This window comes from Macrobrachium rosenbergii, chromosome 50, assembly GCF_040412425.1.
Source record: "Macrobrachium rosenbergii isolate ZJJX-2024 chromosome 50, ASM4041242v1, whole genome shotgun sequence".
NCBI classification, from domain to species: domain Eukaryota; kingdom Metazoa; phylum Arthropoda; class Malacostraca; order Decapoda; family Palaemonidae; genus Macrobrachium; species Macrobrachium rosenbergii.
In genome coordinates, this window is record NC_089790.1 from 23726659 (window position 1) to 23746335 (window position 19677).

Here is a 19677-nt window from a genome sequence, read left to right on the forward strand (position 1 = left end):
TTTCTTCATGCCGACTTAGAGAAATCATAAACACCAATGTTCATCCTGCTGGCAATATGCTGGATAAAAAATCTTGTTTCTAATAAAAAAAATTTTTTTAAAAGTTGCATCTCTTCCCTAAGAACAAAGTTACTCCCCATCCAGCTGAGCACCAGGATACCGATCCAATAAATAAACATTTTTGTCAAAGTGAGAAACAGAGGCCTCACAAAGCTTCATATATTAAAATGACCAAAACTCGTTTGTCGAGGAGACTGACGTACCACCTTCAGGATAGTGCCATCAGGTGGCGCAACTGGGACAAGCAGTGCCTTCATTTTCAAGGAGTTGCCGGTAGCAGTAACCAACCCTGAGCACACATCCATCAGCGAGGCATTATATGTACATAAGAAGCTTTGGTTAACCTCCAGCACGGGAAATTAATCACTGGAGCACCTGCAGGGTCATCGGAAGCCCCAAGGTTAATTGAGATACAGTAGTCCTCCCTTCTTGCCCATTTATTGGTTAGCACTGTTACAGCTGTCTCCATTCCAGGCCATGCATCAATCTTTCCTAGCTGTTTCACAGTCCCCACTAATCCCTATTCCTGCTTACTGACTGGCTAACCCAAATTTTTAGATAACAGGGATTTTATTATAGATAACCTCTTCCTTCCCTTGTGTATTCATTTGCTATGTACAAAGGAACTTAGAAAGTTCAGAGACATTTGGATAATTTTCCACGAATAACAGATTTTCCTTAAATGGTAATATGCTTTTGCAGATACTTAGTGATAAGAAAATCTTTCCACAAAGTGTAGAGATTGAGAAGATTATTAAGTGCCAACTACTGTAAAGTTTTATACACACACCTGTGTGTATATATATATATATATATATATATATATATATATATATATATATATATATATATGTGTGTGTGTGTGTGTGTGTGTGTGTGTGTGTATAATTATATATATGTGTGTATGTATGTATTCGTGTGTGTATGCGACAATTAAGGTAACTAAAACGTTTTATCACACGAAAACTAGAAATGCATCTACAAGAAACAAACTTCTGTTATTTACCAATCCATGTCCGAAGATTGATTGATTGATTATGGGCACTAAAACTGGCGTAACAACATCTAGGTCATTTCGCCGTCCATGTCAGGAGTTGATATCCATTGTTTATATGTGGGTAGTTTGAGAAAGGACTCGGGTAATGAGCTTGTGCTCTGCATTGTTTACTGATTTTTCCTTTTTTCTCAGATTCCACTCAGTTGAAGGTGCCCTGAGAGACCCACAAACTCACTTGCATCATAGACACAACGAAGCAGAGACACTCTGAGATTCTTTTTGGCATACTCGATATTAACTGCCAAATCTCCATTGTCATAACACACACACAATGGCGAAGTGATTATTTGTTTTTATTGAAAGACTATGTTTTCAGACCTCCTGATTACGAGTGGGAGCTCATTTTACAATCTTGGAGCTGCAAATATCAAGGCAATAAAACCAACATTTGAGGTGCATCTTGGCTCAGATAACTTGAGAGCACCTGTAGCTAATCTTGTGTTGACTTCATCCTTTGTCTGTATAATACGCAGAAAATCTTTCGAACATTTTGGACACCGATTCTTGACATATTGTAAACATTATGCTAGGTCTCATAGGGAGCCAGTGCAACTCAAACAGCACAGAAGTAACCCTGTCCCGTGGTGAAACACCTTTTATTAATCGTATTGCTCTCCTTAATATATTTTACAGCTTCTTACTTCATGTTAGGCAGATAATAAAAGAGTTGCAATAGTCTTCTTTTATGATGAGATTAATCACCAGTTTTATACAACACTCAACAAGGTTTTTTTCAAGAAGTCAGCATATCTAAGACGCTGGCTAGTAACCCGTACAACACTATTGATATGAATACTGAGAGGTAAGTTACTCTCTAGATGTACACCTAAGTCATGTGCTTTGTCAGCAGTCAGAACCAGATTATTACTATTTATGTTTAGCCAGAAACCACCAAGATTTTCTTAAATTGTTTTTCCTTCCTACCAACTTTAATTCAGTTTTATTTTCATCCAGTTACAACTGCTTAAATGTAATCCATTCCTTAACAATGGTATGAATGGCATTTAGCTTCTCTTTTGTATCTCCTATGTATTTTATGTAGAAATGCTGTAGAATAGGATGTCATCGGGAAATTGTTTGATCTTTACATCTTGCGTCCCTGCAGCACATTTGACAATTCAGTCGTAGAAATGCAAAACAGAATTTGGCATAATGCTCCTCTTAGGGGTACCCCTCTTCCAAGTGTTTCATACGATGAATATAAGTTTTCAGTCTGGAAACAATATTTTCTGTGACGCAGTTAGTCTTTCAAATACTCAAAGGCTTCTTCAGTAATTCTTATGGATTGTAAATAATTGAGAAAAAGTTCATGCACAACTATATCAGGTCTAATAATACCAAAATACACAATTTGCCTTCATCCATCATTTCTGATAGCTCATTTACAAGATCACGCGGCAGTCTCTGTAGAATATAAGTGTCTGAAAGGTGACTGAGTATCCGCAATTACCCTTTTCAGATGTCAAAGTAATTGTTCGGAAATAACACATTTTAACATTCTGGACGTAAATGAGAGATTTGAAACTTTCCTACATAAACATATTTTGATAACCTAGTGCGCCTTTCAAAACTGGTTTAACAGTAATTACTCTCTTTGAAGTAGGGAACTTGTACTGAGATACGGACATTTGTAACTTTCGCTGTTTTATCGGTAAGACGTGAAAAATATTACACTTCAACAACTTCAGATGTTGGCATCGGATCAATTGCTCAATTTATTTACGTACGAAAACAACTTCATCATTTTCATTTTGTTTTATTTTGGGTGTATCATGATCACTTGAGAAAGTGCTTTTGGCTTTCAAAATTCCAGTGGTTGTTTCGAACGCCCAGTAAAACCGTCATAGTATCTGCAATTCTGAAGTTATAATAAAATATTACTTTCTACACATTTTCACTTATTTTATAAACTTTAGATGCTTTAGAATCTTTTTATTATCAGCTAATCAAAATTCCTCAAAAAATCGGAAAGAGGATCTCACTTGTCAATGAATGTAAACAAGAAGGCACGTTCAGAAAGTGACCTGTTTTCTTCTAGGTGTTGAGAATGATTCCGTATAACGTTTCTTAGTGCTATTTTGCTCAGTTTTTGAGCTTTAAACGTAATTATAAGCATACCTGTTACCATTTTGTAGCAGATGTCTCGTAAGATTATTTCATTATCATTGTTTACTGAGCAGCGCTTTCAGTAACCCAGAAAGAGAACGTTTTTCTGCCCATGAACGAATCATAGAATTGTCTGTAGTCAGCTGTTGAAAACCTGAAGGCAGAAACTAACAACGATTTGCCCGAAATTCTTGAATACTTTTGCTTTTAGAGTCATATATAAAACATAGCCTCTACAAAATTCAGATATGGACGGTAAAGATAAGGATCACGTTCTTAGCTTGAAAGGTAAGTTGCCTAGCATAATAGGCTATGTTGGTGTTACAGGTAGGGTAGTAACTGGGCTGGCTGATTAGCTTAGCCTAGTTGACGTTTAGGCCAAAGGTGGTAGCTTATAGCCCAGTTAAGGTTTGGGTAATGATATAAAGATATCATGAAATACTTGAGCTATCAATTTTTCAATCTGCTTTAACTTAGTCTTGTCTTTTGTCTTACTGTTTTATTCATTTTTAAGTAATAGGCAAACTGGTGGAACTATAGGGTTGCTCTGCATTGGTATTACCTTGGAAATTGACTTCTCCTGTAGTATTTTGGTTGCTTATAACAATTTATGGTAATTCTATATATGAGCTCCGCACCAGTTTTTACCTTTTCAACCGGTTTTTTCTACAGTTTTATGGGTTCTGATACTGGCGGTGCATCTGTTTGTTGTTGGCCAAATGGAATGTCCCTTTGCCGTGTTTAGTACTGGTCCGGGGGTGGTTGGGTACCCATACGTTAACAAGTTATTGCACTTGCCGGACGGGATATGAACCGTTCAAAACAGACATACCCGTGCTCTGTCTTATGAAGATCGTGTATGGAAACCCCTTGTTGGATGGACTTCAGGGGTTACTTACAAGTTAATTACACTCAAGCACCAAAAATTAAAGGTAAATTCATTAGCAACTAAAAAACTGTAGAAACAGTTAAGTTAGAAGGCAGTCGCCGCTGCGGAGCTACTATAGAGTTCTACCCAATTTACCATTATTTTTGGGCAGTCGACTGCAATTACCATGTAATTAACATCAGAACCTGTATGTTTTTGTATGCTGGCCATCCTGGAATGCTATCACACATGTGCAGTATTATAGGGGGGGTTTTGGTAAAAAGTGGAGCTCCCTTCACTGGGGGGTTCGGGGGCCAGAGCCCCCAACTAAGAAACATGGCCTGTTAGGTTAGGTTAGGTTAGGGTACGTTAGGTTAGTATAGTTCCTTTTGTAATAGGTTTCCTTAGCCAATCCCTTCTTGAACATATGACTCCCTAATGACTTGCACATGCGCAGAACCATTCCATAACAACAACATGGCAATCCGTGCAGAGTTACCTTGTAGTTTTACCAGCAAACCATTGTTGAATAGCCTAAACTACTCTTGTGTTAACCCTTGCATATGTATCTTAACAGTTTGTGTGTATGAAATATACAAACTTCTCATAGGAATATCTTTAAGTGTAAATTGGTTCATTGTTGAGATTGTTAACTGTAAAATTAAAGGTAAGAGTGGTGACTGTGAGGGGAGTTGCCACCTTACACATGACTGATCCAACACTTTTTCCTCAGGCACTGTGGAGTAAACACTTTGCTGCTTAACTGTGACAAGCAGCCACCCTGGAAATATATTTTGAGTGTTTTTGCGTTGAGCATAGAGCATAGATGTTTACCAGAATGTGTGTGCTTAAATCTGTGACTGTGATCAGATCTATGTCAGACTTTATGAGGTACCCTGGGCTTGGGTAAGTGACAGGTTCATGTCCTCCTATAATATTCATCCCAGTGTACACTGTGCATGTTACAGAGCCTAATCTTGTTCCAAGGAACATCCTAGTTAAGGGAGCGAAGAATGGACAGTTGCTTAGTGGCTTCAGTTTGGTTCTAAGTGGCAGAGGAGTAAGAAGACATCTTTTGCCTTACTAGGAGGTAACACACCTCTTTTCACTTAAAAAGAAGTTTTTAGCTGCCTTAGCCTACCTGCTGGCACTATGACTCCTGTGGCTAAGTTCAATTTTTATTAGTCTTCCTTTTTTGGACAGTCTGGGACAAGACCACTTGGATTGGTTGGTTGTCTGTCTCCATCTCCTCCCACTGCTGGTATCATCAGCCTCTCTCTTGCTATGCTGGCTTCTCTGAATTTCCTTTGGACCCACAGGAGTTACAGAAAGTTTTATGGCCATGTTTTGGGATGAGGGAGAGTTGCCTGCCACCTCATTCCTATGACAGTTGGATTTGGCTTTTGCCACCAGTTCTGGTACCACCTCTGCTGCTGTTGCTGATGATGCAGTTGTCCCATGACACGTATCTGTTTCAGGAGGGATGAGATGTCATCATCATCTGTTGCAGTTCCTTGGCTTGCCTTGACCTGGTCCTCTGCCATGGGAAGCTTGCCTTGACCACACCCTTGGTCATAGAAGTCAAAAGAAGGCTAGATATGCCTTCATGCTTTTCCCTTCTCCTTTTCTTCTTGGAGATTGCTGTCTTTCTCATCTTTTGCCTCCTCGCCCCCTTCTAATTCCTCCTCACTTGAAGATTTGTTTCAGCAGTCTTGGTCCCCACTTGCCCCTAGAGTGTTGGAGTAGGTAGCTTCTTTGGTTTCTAGGCTTGAAAATTCTTAACTCTATCAGGGCCTTGAACTATCTGCTTTTTCCTTTGACACGTCAGAGGAAGTATTATGTGATGGATGACCCAGAGATCTACACACTACAGGTGGACCCATTGGTCTGTGGGCTGATGAATAGCCTCTTGCTGGAACATCTATGTCCACCATGGCTACCCTCCATTCTGCCTCTTGTTTATTTGTGGCTCATTTCACTTTCTGGACTCTTTGAGGGGTGGATGGGGAAAGACCCTTACCTTTCTCACTAACCAGGCCTTGAGCTTGCATGCCAACATGGTTTTGAAGAGACATTGTTGTGTGTAGTTGGGTGGGATGAGCCCAGACCTCCTTCAAGTCCTGAACAGTAATCTCCTTTATCTACTGGAAAGGGAAGCCCTGGCCTATAAATCAGGTTAAGGGAAGAAGGGAGGAGGATGTTGAGGGGGCAGTTCACGTCTCCTCTGCTGTGCATTGGGGGATTCTCATCACACCATTGGGTAATGTAGGACAAGAAATGAAGCCCTAGCTAGTCTCAGCCTTATTAGATGGGTATGCTGTACATTTCAAGGTCTTCCTCCAACCCCTAACTCTTCAGCAGATCCATCCCATTAGACCCAGTTCAGATGGAAATTTCATGGTCTGTGTGAACTTCCATCAAGGTGTGTGGTTCCATGATTTTGATTGACCTGAAAGAGTGTATTTTCAGTGACCTATCCATCAGGAAATACCCCCAGGGAATACCTCCTCTTGGTTTGTAAAGAGAATGTCTCACAGTTTGTGTTTACTTGCTTGTTTCCGTGTTGGTCCATTTTGTAGAAATTTAATAGTTGTGAAATCTTGATGATATTCTGATCTGGCATCCTTGGAGATGCAGATGCCTCAGATTCAAGATTGGTGTCTCTCTTTTTGACATGAATTGGTATAATGGTGAATTGGGGGAGTAGTTAGATTTCAGAACAAAGCAATACTTGAAGTACTTAGGCAAGTTGACAGTTTTTGTAGCAGTAAGTTTTTCCAATGGAATCTTGTATCAGAAAGTTTAAGAAGGTCACCTAGTTTCTACACCAAAGGTGACTTCTATCCTTAGAAGAGGTCAAATGCTTATAGCGCGTTGATTCATGCAAAACCAATTGTTCCTATGACTAGTTGCTACAAATTTCACATCAGTCCTGGTAAACAAACATGCCCCCAAAATGTACTACAAATAAGGTGAATGAGGATCTTTCAGTAAACTCGCCATGAAACTTACAAATTGCCAGGAATACTTGAACACTTATATTTTCACATAATTGGACAGTACGTAAAAGTAATATAGTGTGTACAAGTACTATAACATTTACATGTAATATACCAGTATATGGAAATATAAGCCACGAAGATTGCAATAAAAACATGAGATGATGAAAAGTGAATGCTATAGCAGATCTAAGGCCTGTTTGAGCTTTACAAACTTAATATGATAGAATTTGCTGTAAAATGTAAATGAATTTCTTGTTTGTTCCGACACGATATACAAACCATTGATCCTTTACGTTAGGAATTACTTTCAGCGTAGGCTGGAAACGGCCATTGAACTTTCGAACAAGGTGGTTAGGCAGTTAACTATCGTCTGGGAGGTGGGAGCACCGCCTGCCTGGATGTAAACATTCCAATTTGCTTTCGGCCGTCGTAGATTGCGGACGTTGTTTTCTCGCTCTTTGCCTGACTGCTGTTGAGCTTTTCCTGGTGGGAACTTTCTTTTTTCTTTTGCTATGAATGTGGATAAGCCCTCCTTCCCCCAGCGTGTGTGTCCTGAGGTGGGAGGCAAAAAATGTAACTCTTGTAGATCTAGTGTTGACATGGACCCGCACACCCTCTGCCCCTACTGTAGGGGACGTGTGTGTTCGTGCGCTTCACCCTGCGCTGAGTGTTGCTCCTGATCTGCCGAGCAGTGGGCGAAGTTTGAGGGGAGGAGATGATACCATAGGAAGCTCGCCAAGGCGTTGTCCAAGGGTAACATGCCCCCAACGACTCCCGTGGTGGCTGATCCATCGGGATCGTTTCTTCCTCTTGGCAAGCTTCCCCTTCTTGTTGCCTCTCCCTCGGGTGAGGACTCTCCTTCCCCTTCCTCATTCGTTTCATTGGGTGTGGAAGGCCGTGGGGGAGCGGTTGCTCAGGACATCCTCTCTGAGGCCTCTCCTTGCTCTGTGGGCTAATTTTTTCCCCCGGAGCAAGTAGAGGCTTCCCTGCTTGACCCAACTCTGTCCTCAAGCTTAGGGGTGGAAGCATCTTCTGTTGGTCAGTTACCTGATCTCGCCTCTGCCTGGCTGCACCTGGGACTGCCTGGCTTTCTGTCACTGGAGGGTCTGGTGTCCCATTTGCCAGGCACTCTGGTGACGACCCATGCAGCCACCACATCCACCACCACGACCGTCACCACGTCGTCTTTTGGTAAGCTGCCGGTGACGGTGGCCTCGCACCTGGACACCCAGGTGTCGGCTGCTCCTGCCAGGTGTTGGCCGCTCCTGCTATATTCCACTCCGTGCTGCTGCCTCCTGGGTTCCTGGCCCTGTTATCCCTGCCTGGCCCCTCGCACATGGTGACTTCATCGGTGCCCTACCTCTCGATGCCTGCTCCTGTTGCCGACCCGTGCTCGTTCATGACCACGCTTCCAGCTCCTTGCTTCCCTGACACTCGGCCGGCCTGGTCTCCCATGCGCCACCCTGGCCTTCAAACCTGGCTACGTCTCCTGGCTTTCCTGGCTCCCGTGCTGCTGCACCTGCCCCGGTAGCTGCTGGCCCGAGCACCGTCTTTGCTACCCAGGTTGCGCCTGCTCCCCTGGCCCCCCTGGTTGCTCCTGTGCCTTCTGCTGCTCCTTCATGGATGGGGGACCTGACTGCCATCGTGAGGAAGATGACGAAGAAGAAGTCGAAGAGATCAAGGAAGGTGTCGTCGTCGTCGTCTTCGTCTTCATCATCGTTGTCGTCTGCTACCTCTTCTTCCTCTTCTTCCGAGGCTCGCCAGGGAACCGTTGCGTTGACCCCCCGGTCAGTCGTATCGGGAGTCAAGGGCGTGCAGACCTGCTTATAAGGCCAGCAGGACTGTGTCGGACACTCGATTGCGAGTCGCTCCGAGTACCCCAGTCTGATATGGGAGAAACCTCTCTCCGTACCGACTCGGGCACGGGACAAGAGAAAGAGTCCGAGGATGCAGGTGCTCCAACTCCTCCTGCTGGTGCTTCTTCAAGTACCAAGCCAGGTTCCCAGGATGGTGCACTGGTCCATCGGGTCCGGACACCTGGGGAGGTAGAGAAGAGGTCCCCTGCTTAGTCTTCCCAAGAGGCTTCAGCCTCGAAGAAGAATGGGGCGCGTCCAGAGGACAGCACAAGCTCGCGCCAGCCAGCTGCGCACTCAACTCCTCTCAGTCCCCGACCGCGTTTGTGTGGCCAGCCTGGCTCAGGGGAGCCGAGTGTGCGGCTCGACTTGTGTGAGCCACTCCGCTCTCCTCGGGAGAGCACTTCGCCCAGGCGAAAGCATTCTCCTCGACCTGGATTGCCGTCACCACCGTGAGTTGGTGACTGCTCCCCGCCCACTGCTCCTGTTGGTTCTGCCAGCAAGACCAGTGGGAGTGCCTGATCGTCCTTGTCTGTCCCCTCTACAGGGGGTGCGAGTCGGACAGGAAGAACTCCGGCAAGTTGTCTCCTCAAAGTTCTACCGGGGGGGTGTATGTGCCTGCTTGGTCCTCGCTTTGGCCAGGTCGTATGCCTGCATGGTGCAGGAAGGATCACAGGGGTCTACCGAGGTTCTCCCTCCTGCAGGGAGAATAGATCGGGAGGACCACACCCTGGAAGGACTCGAGTGTACTCTTCCATCAGGGAGAACGACTTCATGCTTACAGTGGACTTGAAGGATGCGTATTTCCAAATACCCATTCATCCATCCTCTCGCAAGTACCTCCGCTTTATCCTTGTCGAGTCGGTCTTCCAGTTCAGGGCACTCTGCTTCAGGCTCGCGGTCGCTCCCCAGGTGTTCACAAGAGTCCTCTCTTGCGTCAGCTTGGGCCCATTCACACGGGATATGTCTACTGAGGTATCTCGACAACTGGCTAGTCCTGGCGAGCTCCCGCTCGCAGTTGCTGCAGGACAGGGATCGGCTCCTCGGGTTTTGCTGCGATCTTGGGATCATGGTGAATCTTGAGAAGTCGGATCTCTCCCCCAAGCAGAGGATAAAGTGCCTGGGCATGCTGATAGCAGCAAAAGTCTTTCCCTCAGACTCTCGCATCAGCAGGTTCAGGCAGGCAGCACAGCTGTTCCTGTCTTGACAGGAACAGCCAGCCTTGCAATGGCAAGTCGTTATCGGTCACCTGTCGTCGCTGGAGAAGCTGGTACCTCATGGGTGTCTTCACCTGCAGTCTCTACAATGGAGACTAAAGGAGTATTGGTCCCAGTCCCGAGGCCCCCAGTCCTTTCTCATCCCTCTTTCCGAGGAGGCGAGAGAGGGCCTTCTCTGGTGGATGGACAACAGGAACCTCTTGATAGGAGTATCACTGCATACTACCCCTCCAGACATGCTGCTGTTCTCGGATGCATCGACCGAGGGATGGGGTGCACACCTGGAGGAGTTGCTGACTTTGAGAGTGTGGCACCGAGACAAAAAGCACCTTCACATCAAGATCCTGGAACTCAAGGCAGCCTTCCCGGCTCTCCAAGAGTTCCGGAATCGTGTGATGGGACACTCCGTGGTACTGATGAGCGACAACACCATGGTAGTGGCATACGTCAACAAGCAAGGGGTCTAGTATCCCTCCCGCTCCACCAGTTGACGATGCAGGTGCACGAGTGGGCTGTGGCTCACTCGGTAGAGCTGTCAGCCAGGTACATTCCAGGCAAGAGGAATGTCATGGCAGACAAGCTCAGCAGCCAGAATCAGGTGATCGGAACCGAATGGTCCCTTCACTCGGAAGTCACGGAAAGAATATTTGACCTGAGGGGGCATCCAGTCATCAATCTGTATGCCACCCGGCACAACAGGAAACTCCAGGTCTTCTGCTCTGTCATGCCGGACCCATGGGCCACTGTGGAGGACACATTCCAGCACCCGTGGGACGACCTCGACGTCTAGGCCTTTCCTCCGTTCTGTCTGATTCGCAGAGTGATCAACCAGGCGATGATCACTCCAAATCTCAGAATGATTCTGGTGGCGCCCAAATGGCTGCAGGCCACTTGATATCCCGACCTGCTAGCTCTCCTCTCCGAGGTGCCGAGAGAGAACTCCCCCTGGCCCAACCTGCTGTGTCAACCCCATGTAGAGCGTTACCACCAGGCAGTGCAGTCCCTGTGTCTTCATGGCTGGAGGTTATCCACCATCTCCTGCGAGCGAGAGGCTTTTCGTGTCGCACAGCAACGGAGATGTCCCGGTATCTCAGATGATCCTCCGCAGCGGTATACCAGGGGAAGTGGTCTGTCTTCTGTGGTTGGTGTTGTGGACGGGGTATCTCTCCAGTCGGAGTTACTGTTCAGCAGGTTGCGGACTTCCTCATCTTCCTTCGCTGAGAGAAGCTTCTCTCCGTTTCAGCTGTAAAAGGCTACTGCACTGCACTCGGCCTAGCCTTGCAGCTGAAAGGAATAGATATCTCCTCCTCCTTCGAGATTTCTCTGCTGATGAGAAGCTTCGAAAGGTCTTGCCCACCCAGGGACCTCAGGTTTCCTGCGTGGGATGTGACTCTCGTTCTAAGGAGCCTGACTCATGCACCGCACGAGCCTTTACGAGAGTCATCAGACAGGGATCTGACCCTCAAGACTGTCTTCTTGCTGGCCCTGGCATCTGCGAAGAGAGTTGGCGAACTACGTACACACGATTTCATCCCAGATTTTGTAGTGAAGACTCAGAATCCTTCGGTCCCTGACGCACGGTTCGAGTCCTTCACAATCCCCTCCCTAGAGGACTTTGTAGGTATGAACCAAATGAGATGCTACTGTGTCCTGTTAGAGTGCTGCGGCACTATCTGAAGAGAACTTGACGTCTCCGGCCTGAGTGTCGACGACTCTTCGTTAGTACTGGCTTGACCAAGAAAGAAGTGTCCAAGAACACAATCTCTTTCTGGCTTCGTGAGACGATAAGGAGAGCATGTTCTGCTGATGGAGAAGACAACACTGGTATGCTTCGTCCGAGAGCTCACAAAGCCCACAGCATTGGTTCGTCCCTCGCATTCCAGAAGAACACGTTGGTTCTTCAGGTGTCGAAGGCAGGTGTGTGGTCCCAACAGACCACCCTCACCTCCTTCTACTTTAGGGATGTTGCTCACAAGTCCTTGGACACTTTTTCCGTGGGTCCTGTGGTGGCTGCTCTACAAGTTGTGTAGCTTACCCGGCTCCTCTAACAGGACAGGTTGCATCTCGCCTAAGATGTACAGTTATGATTGGGAGAATGAATGTGGAGTGACTGGCCTCTCTTCGTTCTCCCCATCTCGGCTCTCTTCCCATGGGCAGGGAGCAGACATGCTGTTACATGCTGGATCTAGCGGTCGATGCAGTTAAGTACCCAACGGGAGCTCCCGTTCTATTTTCTGTTCAGGTTTATAGAAGCAGCCCCACTCCTTCCCTTTTCAAGGCAGGGAAGGAGACCATGACAGTAAGACAAACCCAATGCTTGTGATTGCCTTAATGTCACTGACTCCAAGTTCTTCCTAGCATACTTTGCATGAACTGACGATTCCTCTTTCATGCAAAGGGACCCAGAAGTCTGACAATTGATCCCGCGTTTCTTAAAACCCGATCGTTTTGTCAGAGGTAGTTTTCCCTTCCTCGCTCTATCAACCAGGAAGGGGCAAGGTGTGGTGAACTCCAGTCAGTTCATAGAGACTCACTCAGATTCCTCCCTCCAATCAGTGAGTCTTCCTAATGTAAAGGACCGACGGTTTGTATACTGTGTCGGAACAAATCACAATTTTTAAAAGTAAATTGTATTTTTCCTAACTATACAAACCCGAGGTCCTTTACATTGCACTTCATGCCCACCTCATGCCACTCCTCAATCTGATACCTGGACCGAAAGGCAAATTGGAATGTTTACATCCGGGCAGGTGGTACTCCCGCCTCCCGAACAGTAGTTAACTGCCTAACCACCTTGTTCGAAAGTTCAACAGCCATTTCCAGCCTACGCTGAAAGTAATTCCTAATGTTAAGGACCTTGGGTTTGTATAGTTAGGAAAAATACAATTTACTTTTAAAAATTGTGATTTTTCATTGTTTTTTCCTTTGCAGTCATGAGATTGACAAGACCATCATTGTTCATGGGTCTGTCAATAGGCTGTGATGCACGTGATCTCCCTGGAGATCATCTTAATGCTGAAATTCGAAATGATATGGCCATCCCCGCTGGACTCCCAAACACTGGTGTTGGACAGATGCTTCTTTTACCTCAAAGCTTCGGGTATGTCTCCATTTTCCACTCAGTTACAGTATATGGATTTTAGAGTATCTTTGAGATTTTTCATAACTGATATGCAGCAAACACTTTATGTTACTAGTTGATTTCTCAGCTTTTGTTTGGTATCCAAAATATAAGAACAGGGCAATTTAAATTAGTTAGAGGTTTATGTTAATATATGAAAATGTGCTATAAACTATTACCTTGCTAGATTGATTACGCATGTGAACAAAGAAGTATTACTTATGTACACAAAGAAGTAACCAACAATCATATATGAGAAAACACTTTTAATTACAGAAGAATGAGGAACATCCTCAAGTGGGATATACTACACTGTTCTCACTTTCCAATCAGTCTAAAACCTTAAGCTTAAGTTGAAGCTTCTTATCTGGCTATATTAATAGCTGTCAGTTACTTTATCTTCTCTCTTTGCTTGGAGCTTGAAGTTTTTTCTATATTTTACCCAACCCCATCATTTTATATATGCCTAATCCTGTAGTCCCTCTGGGCAGTGTATATGGTCGGAATAATGGTGGTTAATGGTAAGTCATCCCTTTGGGTTTTTCTGGCAAGCAACTACTTGCTGCTTTTACTGCTGGAAACTGTTAATTTTGTGCTTTTATTTTTTTCTTATTTTTCTTGCTTTATCCATATTTCTGTTGGGATGTCAGCATTTATACAATGTTAATGGTTTTGATTAAAATTCTTACAGATATCTAAAATACTGTGTGTACAGTATGTATTTTAATTTGATGGTTAGGAGTAATGTGACTTGTTATGGCTATGCTGGTCCATATAAATACTGTGCACTTGTTGTCCTTGAATAACCACTGAGCATCATTTATGACTTATCTTGGAATAGGTACTGTATTGTATTTCATAGTAAATTGGTAAGTTGTCTCATTTCTTTTTTATTTTGACATATAGCTTATTGTTGCACATTATAAGGTTCAATTATATTTATTCATTTCACTTTGTTAGTTTTGTTGATCATCAATATTTTGCTGACTGACCTTAATTTGGTGATCGTCAGTATTTTGCTGACTGACCTTATTTCAGTTAACATTTGCAGTTTTGTTGTGTATGGCATTCGTTTGAATATTGTTTCCTCCCCATGTTCTTGAATAGCATAAATACATGGTTTTTACCTTTATATGAATTACGGTATATGAATTACGGTATTTTAGGTGCACATTTATCATTATTTTGTATTATATTATTGTTGTTAGCTGTTTATAGTCCATATATTTTAGTATAGTTAATATCTTACAGTTATAAGTTGCTTTATATCTCAACGCAAGCTGAGATTGGTACCCATTCACGATTCGGTTGACTGTTTGATATGTTAACCAGGCCTAGGTGAAGTAAAAGAAATTGATTGTATGTGTATTTTTTTTCCAGAAACATATATTTGGGTGAAACCTTCAGCTGCTGTTTGTGTGTTCATAATGATACAAATGAATTAGTTAGAGAAGTTTCCATTAAGGTAAGATTATTTATAGATCACAGTACTGTGTAGTGTATCTGCATAATTATTAAAACATAATTGTTGAAAGCATTGGAAAAAATTTCCTATGTAAGCCAGTTAATAGGTAGACTAAACTCTTCCTCCTCTTTGTTACAGAAATATATTATTTTTAATTTCTGAAATGAACCTTACCTCTTGATCATACAGTATAGCTTTTACTTCCATGTCAGCGGTAGTTCAACAGACTGAAAAAAACAAGTAAAAAATGCGTCGAAGTTTCTTCAGTGCAGTCGAGTTTTCTGTACAACGTATAATCAAGGCCACCGAAAATAGATCTATCTTTCAGTGGTCTCGGTATAATGCTGTATGAGCCATGGCCCATGAAACTTTAACCATGGCCCAGTTATGGCCTGTCCTATATTGTTGCCAGATGCATGATTATGGCTAACTTTAACCTTAAATAAAATAAAAACTACTGAGGCTGGAGGGCTGCAATTTGATATTTTTGATGATTGGAGGGTGGATGATCAGCATAACAATTTACAGTCCTTAAGCCTCTGTAGCTTTTAAGATCTGAGGGCAGACAGAAAAAGTGCAGACAGGCAGACAAAGCCAGCACAATAGTTTTCTTTTCCTGAAAACTAAAAGCGAGAATACTTGGTTTTCTATGAATATCTGTCTTCTGTCCATCTACTTCCCCCAACCCCACCAGGGGACCAGTAGGTACAAACACTCGAAGCCAGTTAGTTTGTTTCTGTCCCAGGTTTTGGTAGGAGATCGACAGATTGTTAATGTAGAGTACTTGGTTTTAAGTTGACTTGCTTTTGGATATTCTTTTATTTTTGAATAATTGTTTGGTAAGAACTTGTAAGCTAAGAGTTGCTGCAATAGGCATTACAGGTATTCCAATTTTATTGACCCCCATGATCTGTTTTTTGCTGAAGGAAGGGTTATGACTGGATAACTATGTGAATCATAGTTTAACGAAATGTGGTAGTTGATTGCGAACGGAGAGAGCCTGTTAGGTTGTAGAAACAACTATAAAGGATAATACTTGTAAGACTTGAGGTGATGGATGCATGTCTGTTCTGCTTCCCCAGTTAGTAATTGGTGAGGTCGTCTTCTGCTTCTCTTACTCCAAATGAGCTACCCGTTGATTCAGGGCATTAGATTTGATAGGATGGAGTAATTTTTTATGTTTACTTGGTGTAAGTTTTGTGGGATATTATTGTTATTATATTAATTTTTTCTTTTCTGTGCTATCCTCCCGGGAGTCTTGTTCATTTCGATTTTTTTCCCTGCATCAGAGGAAGGGTCAGCCCCCCCCCCTCACCTTTTTTGTTGCCTTGTCCTCAGCACTCCCTGTCTTACTCCCTCGTGGCTTGGAGTAATAGGGAACCGGGGCATGTCGGAAAGCAGTGCGGACCTGTCCCTGTTGTTTCCTTCCTCTGTTCGGTTTGGTGTCTGAGGTTCTAGTTTCTATGTGAGTGGTGCCAGGTCTGGCATTAGCGGCGCCAAGTGGAGTCCCGGGTTAGCAGTGCCAATTTTGGTGTTAGCGGCCGCCAAGTCTGGCATTAGCAGCACCAGTTCTAGCACTAGAATTCGTTCTCTGATAGGATCGCTTGGGTAAGAATAAGAGGAGTCTCCTGGCATTTATTCGTTTTTTAATTTTACCTTATTGGATTTGCTTGGAAGGAGTAATGCTTCGACTCTGTCTGGTAGTATTTAAGCAAGTTTAAGCTGCTTCTGCTGGTACAGGTAGTAAGCATTGACTATAGCTGCCTTGTTGAGGAAAGTTACCTTTTGCTTATAGGAGTATTGCTTGAATCCCCTGTAGCTAAGGATCTTTTGCAGTTTAAAACTAGCATAAGTATCAGTTAGTTGCTAGTGAGAAGCCTAGACGGTTTTTGGCTTTCCCATGTATCGTGGCTTTTGTAGGCCAGTGCAATGGTGCTCCCGTACACCTATTGCTCACAAGCCTAAGGCCTGTGTGCCTATTGCCTGCATGCCTGTCGCCTGTGCGCCTATTCCCTGTGCTCGTTTCGTTTGCACTCATAGATTGGGCTCATATCGCCTGCATGCCTATCACCTGTGTGCCTTTCCCTTGCTCGTCTATTAGTTGCGCTCCTTTCACTGGCGCACCATTCACCTGTGTGCATATCACCTGTGCACCTGTTACTTGCTTGACTGTTGCCTGCCTTTAGAGAATCTCGGCAAAACACTCTCATTTCGGCTTCCATTTTGGTAGGCAGGTGGTTGCCCGTTAGTAGTCTCAATATTCTGTTATGGGGATTTTGACTCCATATCCAGTTGCGGGAGTTTCTGTCAGTTGGTTGCCATTTTGTTTTTCCAAATCCCTGTGGTTAAGGAACTTTCTTGTTATCACGAGATTTTCCTGATCAGAATTTAGAACATTTTGTTGAGCAGATAGGTTTTCAACTGAATTAATGTCTTCCTTTTGAGCCGGAGCAAGTGGTTTTGTCAGCAGTGATTAAAGAGGAGTTTTTAACCCCCTTTGGAAGCTAATCAGGAGTTAGTTCAGTGCAGTCAATTACTGCTCTTCTGCCATTGAGCTTTGTAGTCTTTGCTCAGGTCTCTCTGATGTATTTTCGGTAGCTAAGACGAATTCTCCTGCTTTTTCTTTGGCAGGAGGGCAGTTGTTTGTGCTTTGTTGATTGATGAATCAGGTGGCTGATGTAGAACGAATGTATAAGTGACCACAATTTCTCTTTTGAAGAGGTTAATTGTTTTCTGTAAGGAGAGATTAACGTACGATTTTGTGGGAATAGAACCTTCATTTGAGCTGTATTTCATTAGGTTTGTCTTGTGTATGTTCGAGGTTTTATTGCAGTTCATAGGAAAGGAGGCTCTTCTAAGATTTTTTCTTTCTTGCTGCCATTTATTGGAGAAAGAGAACTGCTTTGTAATCTAGGGGTCTCTTTACAAATCTGGAGATAGCATTGGGGAATGACTAATCCATGCTGAGGTTATTGATTTTGGAAATGATGATCTCACTGTTTGGGGTTTTCCTGCGAAGAAAGATTCACCTTATTTCCAGCGTCTGTTACCGCTGATCGCTTCTAAGAGGTTTTCAGTCCTTACAGGAGATTTTTAGCAAAGCAGAGTGTTTTGACCTGGCAAGATCCAGGCTCGGGTTCTTACCTGTTACCTGAACGTGGATCGACAGGTGGTCTCATATCAGATTCAAAATTAGTTTAAGCTCTCATGGGAAAAGTAATCCAGTCCTTTAGATGCCTCAGTGTAAGTCTGGGGTGTGATTATGGGAGAGGTAGAGTTTTGGGAGGTTAACCGGTATTGGAGGAGTTCTGTTACACCTATAATCCCAAATTCTTAGCAATCAGAGGAGCTTCAAGCAGTGTGTATGTAGGGTAAAGCACTAGTTGCAGTGTTATCAGACAAACCATCTTCCCTACTTTTGGTATATATATATACATTTTAAAGACCAAATCCACAGAGGAAAGAGAAACAATGGACTGCTGCAAGGCCTTTTGACTTATAGTCCTTTACTTAGCAGACTGAAGAAATAAATTACAATTGAAGAATTAGCAGACCTACCAAAACAGGGTTAATATTTAAGAGATTTTACAAAGGATAAGGCTCAACAGCTCAGAAGCAGGGACAGGACAATTAAAAGATTGTACAGGGAAGGTGACTGACCAACAAAAAATTTTATAAAAGTACAACTCAGTAATTATCATTTTGTTAAACAATAAAAATTTGTTTACAAGGTGAACACTTAAAAAAAAAATTATATATATTAAACATACGAATACATAGAAAATATGTATGAGGTAACTAATTTGATTTAAGCCAGTGATTTTATCTTTTAGGTCATTCTTGAACATTTTTCTTATACAGGGGTCCAAATAATACATGCCAGGGCTAAGATTAAATTACACCTGGAAGTAAGCTGTATAACAGCAGATTCTACAAGATTTCGTGAAGAGAAATCTTTTGATCTGGCGATCATTTAACTTTCAGTCCAATTTATCTTGTGAGAGTGTTCACTTGAATGAATGAATATAGCATTGGCTGTTTGCCCAATTTTGACAAAATACTTATGCTGCTTAATCCATACATCTAAATCCTTGCTTGATTGGCCGATATAAAAAGAGGGGCAGTCCTTGGTACTATTTTTTTTTACTAACATTCCTTTTAGTGTGTTCTTATAGGAAAAAACAAGATTGACATTAAAAGATTTTAGCAATGATTTTATGTTTTCAAAACCACAAAAATAAGGCAAGCTAAGAATGTAGGAAGATTGATTTTGGGTTCTATTGCCTCTGTAGTATATCTCCCTAGAACTTATTCTTTTGGGAAGTTCTTATAAAACTTCCACACGCTGAAGTTTTCTGAGCTTTCATATGATTCCGATGTTCACGTTGGCAGCATAACCATCTTGTGCTACATTGAGGTTTGTCAGGTGTGGACTGAGAATCTATCCTTGAGTTTGCAAGAGGTTCAGCTACTAATGTTTTCAGAGACAGTGATTAGTTTTTCTCTTCTGGGGTTAGGCTGGAGATATTTCCTGAGCATGCACCTGAGTCGCTCTAAATGCTGTCAGTTCCAGCTATTAAAGATTGTAGTTCTTTGTTTTCCTACGTTTTAGGTAACGCTCAACTAGATATTGCTTACAACCTGGATCCCAGGAGGTCTTTAGGTCTGGTGCAATTCAGGTGTCTGGTACACCATAACTCTTTTTGGGAACCTTGATGGGATTTAGTTTTTGCCTCCAAAGCTGTTTGAGTCTTTAGTAAAAGCCTCTTGAAGCAATTAAACCCTCTCTTGGTAACCCATGGCTTGTGAAATGGTATGAGAATTTCAATTGTTGCAGAATGCTAGTTATTGCATTGAAGATACTAGTCTTTTGTTCATGGCCTACGTTGAGAGCAGAAATATCTATGAGTATTTTGAGGTATTTCCCT

General features: G+C 43.2%; 1 protein-coding gene across 2 annotated transcripts in view; it reads left to right on the plus strand.

Annotated features, from left to right (window-relative positions):
* The window catches only part of LOC136832754 (trafficking protein particle complex subunit 13), a 180299-nt gene that overhangs the window by 88480 nt on the left and 72142 nt on the right, over positions 1-19677 (plus strand). The window contains exons 1-3 of one of the 2 annotated variants that reach the window (XM_067094281.1): positions 3098-3511; positions 13095-13263; positions 14665-14749. In XM_067094281.1, coding sequence (XP_066950382.1) covers positions 3472-3511; positions 13095-13263; positions 14665-14749 — 294 coding nt within the window. In that variant the 5' untranslated portion in view covers positions 3098-3471. Of the gene's footprint in view, positions 1-3097; positions 3512-13094; positions 13264-14664; positions 14750-19677 lie in introns of those variants that run through there. The other variant, XM_067094280.1, reaches the window with a different exon arrangement.